Source organism: Dipteris shenzhenensis, chromosome 13 (genome assembly GCF_047967505.1).
Source record: "Dipteris shenzhenensis isolate YYH24624 ecotype China chromosome 13, Dip_SZ_1.0, whole genome shotgun sequence".
Lineage (NCBI taxonomy): Eukaryota > Viridiplantae > Streptophyta > Polypodiopsida > Gleicheniales > Dipteridaceae > Dipteris > Dipteris shenzhenensis.
In genome coordinates this window covers 47010465-47023437 of record NC_141608.1, presented here as the reverse complement: position 1 = coordinate 47023437, position 12973 = coordinate 47010465, and the positions used below count along the sequence as shown (strand labels likewise).

At 42.2% G+C, this 12973-nt stretch overlaps 1 protein-coding gene across 1 annotated transcript in view; it reads right to left on the bottom strand.

The window, feature by feature from the left end:
* The window catches only part of LOC147895488 (serine carboxypeptidase-like 26), a 67970-nt gene extending 55251 nt beyond the window's left edge, over positions 1–12719 (bottom strand). Inside the window, exons 1-10 of the mRNA XM_087383473.1 lie at positions 12546–12719; positions 12008–12134; positions 11729–11836; positions 5439–5534; positions 5263–5355; positions 5083–5171; positions 4699–4971; positions 4510–4604; positions 4276–4371; positions 4074–4179 (exon numbers count right to left, since the gene is read on the bottom strand). Of these exons, the coding sequence (XP_087239599.1) occupies positions 4074–4179; positions 4276–4371; positions 4510–4604; positions 4699–4971; positions 5083–5171; positions 5263–5355; positions 5439–5534; positions 11729–11836; positions 12008–12134; positions 12546–12719 (1257 nt within the window). The remainder of the gene's footprint in view (positions 1–4073; positions 4180–4275; positions 4372–4509; positions 4605–4698; positions 4972–5082; positions 5172–5262; positions 5356–5438; positions 5535–11728; positions 11837–12007; positions 12135–12545) is intronic.
* Positions 12720–12973: the final 254 nt, after the last annotated feature.

Below are 12973 nucleotides of genomic sequence, written 5' to 3'. Positions count from 1 at the left end.
TTTAGAATTGGTTAAAATTATTGTTTTAAGGTTTGGGAGTAGGTGCTCCAAGATTTGGGGTCTAAAGAGATTAATTTTAGTTTGTGGGTTTGATATTTAAGTGTTCTGGGTTCTACTTTCACTTGTTCCAAGCTCCTTGTTTTGTGTTCTGAGCTTAATTTGGGTTTGGGACTCAACTATTTCAGGTTCCAGGTGCTAAGTACTAAGGACCAAGGTGACTTATTCAAAGTTCCATGTTTACTTTCCACCAAGTCTCGGGTTCAGTTGTCCTAGGTTTCAAGTTCTAGGTTCACATATCCCAAGTTTTGAAATTGAATTTTAGATTGTTCGTCCACATGTTATTTGCTCCAAGTTCATTTATTTAGGATTCCATAATAAATGGTCATGAATCTCATAGATAACCTACATTGGATCAATAGTTTCACTATCTTTATTAGCTCCAAGCTTGTCTAAATGATTGTTTCAAATTCTAGTTTTAATAGTTCTGGAGTCTAGGCTCTAGTCTTTGAGATCACATGATTGATATTTAGGGTCTAGGTGTTTTGACTTAACGAGTAAGGGAACGTGCATTCAAAAATCCAATCCATTTAGAAGACACATCATATTCGCTTCATTGAGAAACCACTATGATATGACTCAGCACATGTACCATGGTGACATTATAGGTATTGCCAACTAAGTTCAATATGAAGGGTCATAAATTCTTTTTGACAACATTTTTTGTCTATTTAGTTACAATCTTTCCTTTTATAATAAGGTCAAACTCCCTCTAGAAAAGAGAAGGAATCTGCATCAAATCTAATGGGAGGTCATACTATGAAAGATAATTGTAAGGGATGGAACTCTCATTCCAAGTTTTAAGGACAATCCTACAAAAATGAGACGTCTCAATAAAATATGTTTGTCATTTATAGTGATTTGTCTTGTATTCGACCCTTACTATTATATTGATTGTATGCCAATGGTATAAATCTTGTTTGAGACTCAAAGTAGGTGATTTGTCTTTACAATATGAAGATTTAATAAAAGAAGATAGCCTACTATATAATAAGATTTAAATATGAAGCATCACTCAATAGATTTGATAGGAGGAATCCTGAATCTCATGTGATGATATTTTGTAAAGTAATGGAAGTGCATGGAAAAAACAACACTCATAAATGATAATTAATTTAGACATAGGATTTATTATAGTAACATTACATTAGAGACATTATGTAGTGACTAAATATTTCTTTAATACAAAATTTAACTGGATGTAGGTAAGAATGTCACTTAAAATTATATCATCATGCAATCTATTTGTAAATCTAGAGTATCAAACTTGTAATACTTTTACTTCTAGTAGATAGAACTAGGGAAACATAGAGAGCAAGCCCACATCTTTGTTTACAAAATTACATGTAGCTAGAATGCTTTATTGCATGTTGCCATACATAATAGACAAAGTCAAGTGGTTGTACGGTTGCGTTTAGGTGTAGCTTTACTAACGATATTTAGTTCTTACTTGGATAAGACTATAGAATAAAAGTTTTTAAATAACTTCCAATGCCACATATTCTCCTGCCTCACTATGAAAATGTGGTTTGTAACTATATTAGGATCAACCTTGAAAAGGTGGTAATCTAATATTTTGGTTGTAGATTAATGATTTGGAATGTGTAGATTAGTTTAGATGTTGTTATGTTTGACTAAAGAAGAGCTTGTGTAAGTATTCATATGCAATAGACTCACAAAACCTCACTTTATAAGGTTATAACTAGTCACATTTTGATCGACGTGGATGAAGCAAAAATCATGAATAGGTTAGTAATAGGGACCCATACATTGCTATGAAAGGACATCATGACATGTGTGTCCATGTCTACTTTGGGCACGCTAACATTAATAGCCTTCCAATTGCTGTTGGCTATTGATGAATGCTAGTTCTAGCCATGTGCACACATCATGGTGCCCCATAAAATCATGCTATAGCCTCACGAGAGAAACCCCCCTTATGACCCCTTCTATGTTACGTTCAATGAATATAGTTCTTCCCTTATGACTGACTACACTCAATTATGCTACATGTCTCTTGGGGTCTCCCCTCGCCTTTACTATCATGTAATAAATGTTGGCCTTTCCCTATTTGTTGTGATGCAGACTAACAATGCTGGTGGTTGGTGTGCTTTCTTGTGGGAGGTGTATTTGAAAGTTACACCCCCATCTTGCACATGGTTAGAGGATTTGAAAGCCCCACTTTAAGAGAAGCTATTCATGGCTTTCACTTGACACTCTCATTCATCACTACAACTTGTTGCAGCGGGAGTCTACTTTTCTGCATGCCTTTTTTTCTTATGTGCATGAGGATTGGCCCACTATCTCTTCTTTCACGCCTTCTTCAGATCTTTTTTTATGGGTGGATGATAGTGGGAAAAGTGTTAGTCATTTTTAGCTTCGGACTTTTCAATATCCTTTTGGCCTTCCTAGTCTTGCTCGAGAGGTTCAACTTTAGTGATCGACCTTTGCTCCGAGGGATTCAATTGCAATTTGGGATATGCACCTCCATCAGATATGGACCTCGACTACATCCAATATTTTGAATTTCTTGCTATGGCGGTTTCTTGTTTGCAAGTACCCATGCGTGATCGGCTGTCCAAATGGCAGAATGGTATCTCCCCATTATGTTCGCTATGCCAAATTGCTATGGAGTCTCACTAATTTCACCTATTTTGTAGCTGCCTCCATATCCATTCTCTTTGGACTTTCATTGGCAATTGGTTACGAAGGCATCATGTTTTTATGGATCTACGTTGGAAAATTGCTCTGCTTGGTGATCAGGGCCACATGACAGAGCTTCACAACTCAAACTATGCAATATTATCTGTGATGTTGCCATTAGATCCATCTGGCATGTTCAGAATGCGTTTGTCTTTAATTGGGTTCCCTTTTCGGTGTCTTTTACATTGGATGTGTAGCAGGAAGTTGTCAGGGTGCTTCATTTTAAGAGTAGCTTATCTTCTGACATGTAGTCTACGTGCTCTATTCTATGCACGGTTTAGTGTTCTTATGCAGTGTAATTCATTTTCTTTGTAATATAATAATAATTTTTGGCTTGTAAAAAAAAAGAAAAAAAAATAGAAGCTTGACATGCCCCTTTGGATTAGTGAAAGTCACCCGATAAATAAACCTATGGACAAAGCTAATTAGGTAAACTTCTTAAGACATAGAGGTTCATAAGTTAATAAGCTCGCATCTCTAAGAGGCATACATGTTACTTGGTTGGAAGCTTAGAACTATATATAATTGTTGCGAAAGTTTTAGCATGCCCGTTTGCATGGGTTGAAAGTACTTAATAAATCAACATATGGAGTAGGCACAAATAAACACGCACACACCTTTGTGAGATAACAAGATACTTGGCTAAGTTACAAAAATCCTTGATAACCAAGTCAATAAGATTGTTGGCCATAGTTATTAGATATTCTTATGTCCCTATGACATCCAAATAATGCATTAAAAATTCTATAAAATTTTAAATTGATATTTTTGAAGACCTTGATAAACTATGAAGGTTTGGTGCGGCTTGTACACATGTATTAATCTCAAGGCCAAAAGAAAAAGAAGAAAAAGCCAAGCATGTGAATAATATTAATTGGTATATCATAAGCTATTAATAATCTTCCTCAAGTAAAAATGTTACTTTGAAAGTGTAAAAGGCCTTACAAAGGCTTTGTATACAAGCTTTGGTTTACGATGTGGAGATCAAATGCCTTGAATGGGAAAACTCTTCAACATAGCAAATTACAAAGAAAGGATTAAAGCAAAGTTAGATGCCCTGGGAGAGAGGGCTCTTGTATTGGAGTTCTAAGCCCTCTTGCATTGAGTTATAATTTCTCTTAAGAAGCTTGAGAGAATTTTGCATGCTATGGTTTATGATGAAGCGTGGCTTGGCTTCCTTTTATTGTCAATCCTTTGGAGGTTATATGGTGGCTACAACTACTGATCAGGATTAGGATCATGGGATCATTTGGTTTCCAATGTAGTGAGATGTGATTAGAATCGAGTAGTGGGCCTCGAATGGCCTTGCTTACCTGAGCTTGGTGAAACCATGCGTGCCAGGGGGTCTTGATCGGTAAATTGAGGGCGTTCAAAGTGTACCTTGTGCCTGTCACGGGAACTCGGCCGTCAATGTCCCCACTGCAAAACGGACGTCGTTCAGACCATCTTACTCATGAGTTGGGAAGCAGGGCTTAAATTTATTGAGAGAATGAGGAAGCGGATCGTGATGTTTACCTATAAACCCAGATCCTCAAGGATGCTGCGATGAGTTTTTGATAGATGGGTAGAATCGAGAATTCAGAATCTCCCCAATTATCCAGCAATAGGTTGCTGCATGAAGATCGACTTACCACAATCAGAGTGGACATTGGCATGATACGTAAGTATCTAGTCCTGGGAATCGAAGCTAAATCCTAGAAACCAGCCTCCTGAATCGTCGCATGCGGCCAAATTTGAGTTCAAATTTACCTGCAAGTAGTCCAGGTGTAGGGGATCCCTGTTACGTTTGCGTGAAGAGCTTGTTGTACGCCCGGTCGATTGAAATATTTGATTGTTCGCGAGGCCTGATCATGAGAAGTTAATTAGTAAATAGATTAAAGCCTTTTAGACGTCGACTCCACTCCCAACCGAGAAAGGGTAGACGACGGATCAACCTACCGATGGGTTATGGCGCTTGGACATTCGCCTGCCGCTAGAATGTGTTGATGTGTTAACGCAGATCGGGAAATACAAATTATAAACATCGATAAGGTCGTACTCATGAAAGATACTTTCAACTTCGTCGTTGCAGGCATCTGTCCAGTTTACTAGTCGGAAATCGCACAACTTTTTCGTGCTTGCATACAACTCGTCGGAGATCACGGCGTGACTCCATGCATAATCAACGATACCATCCCAGTCGTGGTGGTCGTCCGTTAACGCATTGCCCACCTAGTTCGATGGTCCGAAACACGACGGGTGGCATCTATTGTACTAAAACAAGTCCGTATGTATATTAAATTATGCAATGCGTAATAGCACCTAAGCAACATGTCTGCTTACCATGAAACCTTTCAAATTGATGAATGGATAGATCGACGGTTCCTTGCTACGATCATATACCAAATTCGCCAATTGTGGCACATAGTGGCCTGACAGTACAACCAGGTCGGGATACAAAGTCACTCCGACATCCACACGGCAAAAGTTTCATACAAAGCTTAAAAAAATGACATGTTGCACCTGCATAGCTTTCACCCGTCATGTAGAAATCATGCGACATGTATTGAGGGAACCTTTCGAACCACCGCACCAAAAATATGTAGGCGTCTTCAGCTGAGAGTTCAACCAGACAATTGTTAACGGGGGTATAATCCCAAAGGAAAATAGCTCTTTTGAAAACAATGGCTTCTACGTACCCGCGAGCTTATCTCCGAAGTTGTATAAGTCGGAAGACATATTGGTGTATGAAAATCCAAGACGGGCAGGAGACTCCAAGAACAACATATTCGCTTCTGTATGGTAACAAAAGAATCTGTTGGTGTTGTGATTGTCATATTAGCAAGTTTGCTTAGGTTTGATTCAGGACTCAATCTCCACAGCTCTCGAAAAATAGCGGAAGGAGCGCCGTTGAGGAGCCGTTGCTCCCCGTCCGTTCCACCTCACATGCAAGCTTCCTTCCCTAAGCTCCAGCTCTGTCTGTCTTATTCCCCCCCCCTTCCCTTCCGCACAGGCTCTCCGTCTCCCTAAAGGAGGGCCACCTCACCATGGGTGAGGCAGGCCCTTCCACAGAGATGGTGGAAGACTCCCCTGCATCACGCCATCCAGCAGTTTTTCCCCCTCGCCTCGACTTGGAGCACGAAGCCTTCCAAGGTCAGGAACTGCAAGGAAACGACCATCTCCTTCAAAGCCATACAGACCGACTATCTCAGCTCGAGACGCTAGCCCGAACCAATACGACGGTAGCCCTGGATTTTCAGAATAATAGGATGTTTGGAACCTCCCTCGGATTTCCTCGCATGCCTGGGGAACCTTCCTTTCCTCCGCTAACGGGGAACCCTGTGTTCCAACCCTTTTCAGTCCCTTTGAGACCCTTCTTTAATTCCCAGCCCCCACACAATGATAGCGTCCGCTTCAACAGCCCGGCATTTGGGAGCTTCAGGACTCCATTCCCTCCCCAGGCCCCCTTCTTGGGTGAAAGCCCTCCAATTCTTTCCACGAGAGATGGCTTTTCTGCTGGGAATCTCCAAGCGGACATGTACTCTTCTGTAGAAATCTCCCAAGCTCAAGGCAAATATACAACCAGCAATCAAGCCTCAGGTGAGAACAGCGAACTTGCAGCATCGAAGGGAGGTATGGCTTCTGTTCAAATCCCTTCCAACCTTCTTTTCAGCTGGTCCAAAATGTATCAGGAACGTGCGTTGGTTGGTCTATGCCATGGCCCTCGTCCTCCCGCGGAAGTCCTTCGTCAGTGGACTCGACAAAATTGGATTCTTAGAGGTAACAAGGTATTATCTACACAGTATCTGCCTAATAATTTTTTCCTCTTTCTATTTGAGAGTCAAGAAGCAGCGTTGAATGTGTTGGGGGGGGGACAGTGGATGGTTCGCAATTCCCCTTTGTCTCTGTTTAAATGGAACGAAGATTTTGACCCTATGGGCCCAAAACCCACCCGAATGCCAGTTTGGGTAGAATTACCTAATTTGCCTGCTCATCTCGTCCCTATACTGAAATTAATAGTTGAACCTCTAGGGAAATTACTAGGCCAACGCCCTTTCACAGACATCAACCCGAGATGGCACCCGCAGGTGCTCATTGAGATGGAAGTGATGGGTCCTATGCCCGAATTCATATTGATTAAGGATTCAGAAGGAAACATAGTCAGAAAACAGGAAATCTCTTACAAAAATCTTCCTAATGCTTGCTTTAAGTGTATGCGTACTGGTCATTTTGTAAGAGACTGCCCAGAGACAATAAAAAAGTCTGCTACTGACTCTCAGCTTGCCCCCGTCCAAGGGCAGAAGAATGAGCCTGATAGTGATGGTTTCCAGACCGTTTCTAAGAAAAATAAACTCTCAAAAACTGTTGTCCACAATAAGGTGAAGAGTAGAAACTTTAATAAGTTCTCTCCTCTCCTCGTTGACCTGACTGAACCAGCTCTAATTGTTTCCCAGCCACATGAAAAGGAATCTAAAGATGCTGGTAAAAATAATGTAGAACTGACAGGGGAAGAAGACATAAAATCCTCCACAGATGACATGGGAGTAGACGATTTTGTTGATCACACTCAGTTCAACGTAGACCAACAATTATCTCGGGAGCTAAATGAATATGATCTGAATCAGCCAATCATGGAGGAAGACAACTCTCTCTCGCAGGCTGAAGAAGAAACTCTGCCAGGTAGGAACCTCCAACCTCCTCTAGAAAAGTCACCCAAGGTTCAAGGTAAGCCCCAACACCTCAATGCTAAACGCAGGCTCTCCAAAGTGGGTACTAGCCAGGAAATCCCCCACCAATCTATAGGGAAGAAAGGTTCTCAAGCTAGGAAACAGAAAAATTAACTCGAAATGAAACAAGCCATAAGAGCCATCTCATTTAACACCCAAGGATTAACAGATTCAGACGGACCGAGGGTCTTTAAGAAGTGGATGAGTGACAACAATATTATTGCTGACTTTATTTGCTTGCAGGAATTAAAGGCTGTTGACAAGACTCTTGAGTACAATCTCAAAGCTGTGTCAACCTCCCACAGATGGTTCCACACTAACCACCCCCCAAGGAAGGGGGGAGCAGCCCTTGGAGTCCATGAGAAATGGGGGTCATCAATCACTAACATTTTCTATGATGATTCTCACAGGTGGGTAGCGGTAGAGATACAAGCCGAGGAGACCTTTGTGGTGGCCTCTGTGTATGCTTGGGGTCCTGCTAGCTCTCGGCCCTCCCTCTGGACCTCCCTCTCTTTTTTTCAATTTCCGGTTATTTTGCTTGGTGACTTTAATATGGTAGAGTCTAGCATTGATAGATATTTTAGGAAGGGTGTTGTTATAAGTGGTAGGGAGAAGAGAGAGTGGAATAAATGTAAAGACAGCCTTGCCCTGGTCGATGCCTCGTCCTCTAATGATTTCACCTAGGATAATTCTCAGAAAGGAAAGGATCATAGGAAGGCTAGATTGGATCGGGCTTATGTCTCCTCAGGTCTCCTTCATTCGTTCAACAACTCTCAGGTCAAGGTCTTCAAAGACATTTGTCTTTCAGATCACAAACCTATTTTGCTTAGTCTCTCCAACTCCAATTTTAATATCAAGTCTGGGTGGTTTCATGTGGATCAGGACCTCTTTCACCTCCCCCTTGTCAAGGATCAGATTGAGAAGATTTGGTCCTCCTATTTTGAAGGTCCCTCTTCTCCCTCCCGTGCTTGGGCTTGTGCTGTGAAATCAACCCAACAGTTCCTTAGAGAGACTAAAAGATCTGTCCAACAAATCAGGCAGCTCAGGAGGAAAGCCAAGTATGACTCCCTCAAAACCCTTGAAACTAGTATGCTTGCTGGAAATCGAGTAGCCCTCTCTGACATCCTTCAAGCCAAGGCTGATCTCAAAAGGGAAGAGCTTATTGAGGGCAACCAAATTAAGAAGTACACTAGGAATTGGTGGGCTGGTAAAGCCGATAGACCCTCGAAGGAAATGTTTCGGACCCTTAAACAGAAGTCTAGAAGAGACCTCCTTCCCCTTATGCAGAAAAAGAATGGTCTCTTCATCTCTTCCCAAGAGGAGAATAAAGAGTACATAAGAAGCTATTTCTCTGAAATTTTCAGTAGGGATCCTTGTTACTCTACTGAGAAGACCAGGGCTCGAGCTACTATAGCTCGTTGTAGAAAAGCTGTTGTCCCAGAGGAGCTGAACTACATTCTCAACCGGGACCTCTCCGAAACTGAAATTAAGTACACCATTGACCAGCTAAAAAAAGGCAAAAGTCCGGGCCCTGATGGCCTTCCGAACGAATTCTTCCAAACCTTTCGGGACTGTATTACTTCTCCCCTTTTGATGGTGTGGAACGAATCCCTCAGGTTTGGCTCTCTCCCACTTTCTGTTAACGAGGGAGTTATCAAGCTTATTCATAAAAGAGAAGAAAAACACCTTCTTAATAACTGGAGACCAATTACATGTCTTAACACTGCTTACAAGATATATGCCAAAGCCTTTGCTCTGAGACTCTCCAACCACTTAAACTCCTGGATCCGAAAGGAACAGAAGGGATTTATCAAGGGAAGGTACATTCTTGATGCTATCATTAGCATGTGGGAGGGTATTGAACATGCCCAGTCTACCAACCAAGACTTTATGTTCTTTAAGATTGACTTTGACAAGGCTTATGATAGGTTGGACTGGGATTTTGTCTTTCAATCCCTTCATGACATGGGCTTGGGAAGAAAATTTATTAAATTTGTCATGGTTCTATTTGGCAATGCAAGATCTAGAGTTGCCATTAATGGTTCTTTGTCTGACCCCTTCCCTCTCAAGAGATCCATTAGGCAGGGCTGCCCTTTAGCCCCCCTCCTCTTTGCCATCTCTGCTGATGCCCTTGGTTGGCTTGTCCAGGATAAGATGGAACAAGGCGCCCTAAAAGGAATTGCCATTCCCAATAGCCCCTCTGACCTCTGCCTGCAACTTTTTGCTGATGATACCAATGCTCTCATCCATAACGATGACCAATCAATCTCCTCTTTCTGGGATTGTCTGGCCACTTTCTGTTTGGCCAGTGGCAGCCAAGTTAACCATTCCAAGACTGGAATCAAGACTATGAACAAACTCCCCCCTGACTGGCTCCTGCAACAAGGTTGCAAAATGATTAGGGATGGTGATATTTTTAGACTCCTTGGTATCCCGATGGGATTTGGTGTCTCCTTACACCAAAGATGGGAGTGGGTCCTTGACAAGCTGAAAGCCAAGCTCGACAAGTGGAAGGGGATGCAATTCAACATGGCCTCTAGAGTTTTGGTCCTCAAACACATAGTGATTCCTGCCACCATATATTTCCTCTCCTGTTGGAGGCCTTCTAATGCTGACCTAAAGTCCTTTGACAGATTATGCAGGAACTTCTTGTGGAGTGGAGACGGGAGCATCTACAAACTGCCCAAAGTGGCCTGGGAATTCTGCACCACTCCCAAAGAGAAGGGAGGTCTTGGGATCCCTAACCTTTGTGAGCTATCTGACAGAATGGCTGCTAAATGGGTCATTAGAAGTCTTCTCTCCCCTAATGACAACTGGTCCCTTCTGCTCCATAGGCACAACATGGACTTTAGACTTAAGGACTGCCCTACTTGGAAAAATTTGGACACTATCCCCCTCATCTGTAGCCCTCTCAAAATCATTCCGAAAGGCTCCCAGTTGGTGAAGGGGATTTGGAACTCTTGGAACAAGTTCAAAGAGCAACTTATCCTCAAAAGATACTCCAGTCATATCTGCTCATGGGCTCACTTGGACTCTGTTTGGTTCAGCACTCAACTTCAGAACTTCTTCTCTGGAGATCTGAAACATGCTTATAAACTGCACAAGAAGGGCATTCGGCTCTGGGGTCACATATGGGACTACGCTAATAGGAGATGGAAGGATAAAAGGAGTCTTAAAAGTCTATTCAAATTGTCTAACTCTGATTATCTTCTTGTGCAGGAAAGGATAGACCTTTGGGACTCCAGGGCAGCAAGGATCCACTTCAAAGGAGAATTCAAAATCCAATCTTTTAAATGGCACCAAGGGAGTCAGCTTCTCCCCCTCCCCTCTCTTCATAAATTGAATTCCAGTCTTCAATTTAAACTTAATAGACTTTGGAAAATCAATTGGAATGTAAAACAATGGGAATTTAGGTTCAGCAACTGCTGGAAAAGGGACATCAGCCCCAAAAAGTCTTGCCTACTTTGGTTAATCTTACATCATGCTGTGTGGACTTCCATGAGGGCTTTTAGGATAGGAAAGGGAGATGGTAAATGTTGCCGCTGCAAAACTGAAAATGAATCTCTCCAACATTTGTTTATGGGATGCAGCTTTAACATTCCCGCACTAAATTGGTTTAACAAACTCATGTCCTGCATCCATCCTTCTTCTATTTCAGTTAAGGAACTCCTTCTAGGAGAAATCTATGGATTGCCAACAACTCTTTGGAATAGTATTAGATCAGCTTACTTGTGGAATGTTTGGATCAGCCGTAATGAAATGCTCTTTCAAGGTACGCTTAAAGATATACTGCATCCTCTAATCCGTGACATTTTTAAGCAGATTGAAGACTCTTTCAAAGACGCGAGGATGAAGATGCAAGCCTTGAAGCAGAAGATGGAAGGCCACACGTACAAAGTACAAGATCCCAAGCTGGCTCAAATGGAGGAGAACCTAGCCAAACAAGAAGAAATCCTCGTAGCCCTGTCACTTCTCAAAAATCAAATTTTAACTTGTTGTAGAATGTGCTAGCAAAATCCTCTTTAGAGGATAGACAGTAGCACCTCCCTTTTGAATAGGACTTTCCTTTGGTAATCCCCCCAGCATGTTGGGGTTGTTGACTCTGCCTCCGGGCAGCGCTGTAATCTTTCTCTTTTCTTTCAATTTAATATAATTGCAGCTTATCGAAAAAAAAAAAAAAAAAAAGAATCTGTTGGTGGAATTGCTTAATCCTGCATTTGATACAGTCTAACTATCCAATTGATTGGTTGGAGTTGCAGCACCTCGATTCCAGGAATAATAATTGAGATGCAGTTTCGTCCCGTCGGGGGCAACTCTGAATGGGCCAAGCTCTTGGGTTGCTCCATCTCCCACGGATGAGCAACCCGGGCCTGCCAACCATAATACACGATGGTGGATACCATTAAATGATAAAAAGTCTGTGAACAAAGAAAGAGGCAATTCCACAGAAAATTGTGGGCGTATGCTCCGCTGTGGCTATTGCGACGTGAGGAAAGACACAGAAACCAAGCAGCTCGAGAGAACGCGAGCGCCTATGATACCTCCGTTAAGCCACAAGACCAAGGGTTTAGAGTGCGGTTCGGAAGCAGCCTCGAAGAACCAGTAGAAAAGTGCTCTGCCGTGGGATTCATTCACGGTAATGCAGAAGCGATAGCGGGAAAAGACAAGCTCTTACAAAAGGTGAAACGGCAGCCGTCCAGCTGGTTGCCGATCGAATTCTGCTCCCTGATTGCCGCCTGCTTTCGTCAACCACTTTGATCAAGTTTTGCCTAACTAATTCGCATCCAGCACAAACCAGTGTTACTTGAAACTTTCGCTACCTTTCTGATCCCATGATCGTAATCAGTACAAAACAGTATTACGATCCAGCGCAAAACAGTATTACGATCCAGCACAAAACAGTATTAGTTGATCCTGGAACAGCACAAAATAGTATTACTTGATATTTTCGCCAACATAGTCATCGCAGATTTAATTTCGCCCAGCACATCGCTGTCCTCACCAAATGATAATTTGTAATATTTCTCTTTACATGTCCCACTAATCTCTTCTAAAATATGGCGACTTCTCAATTTTGACTTGTCCACAGTCTATCTCTTCGAGAACATGGTGCCTTGTCAATTTCGAATTAGGATCACTGGCCAGGTCTCTCCTGTGCCCACTGATCCGAGGGCGGTTGGCCCCTGGATAGGGATCGGGTGAGGGTTGAGTGAAAGTGAGCGGGAAAAAATAATAATCGAATTCCATGTGCATTTCAAGAACCCGATGGCTTGCTTATTCCTTAAGAACGTATTGTCGATTCTACGCGAGCAAATGCGGGAACGTTGCTTGCATAACATGTGCAATGCGGGAAAAGTTTTATCCATACTTGGGAGCCTAGATAATTGCGTCCAAGTCTGTAGAGTAATTACTGTCAAAAAATTCTTGTCCTCTTACTTCAAAGCATTTCCAAGTTCAACATGCCTACAATGTCGGCCTCATGAAGGGTATTTGCATGCTTGTAGGAA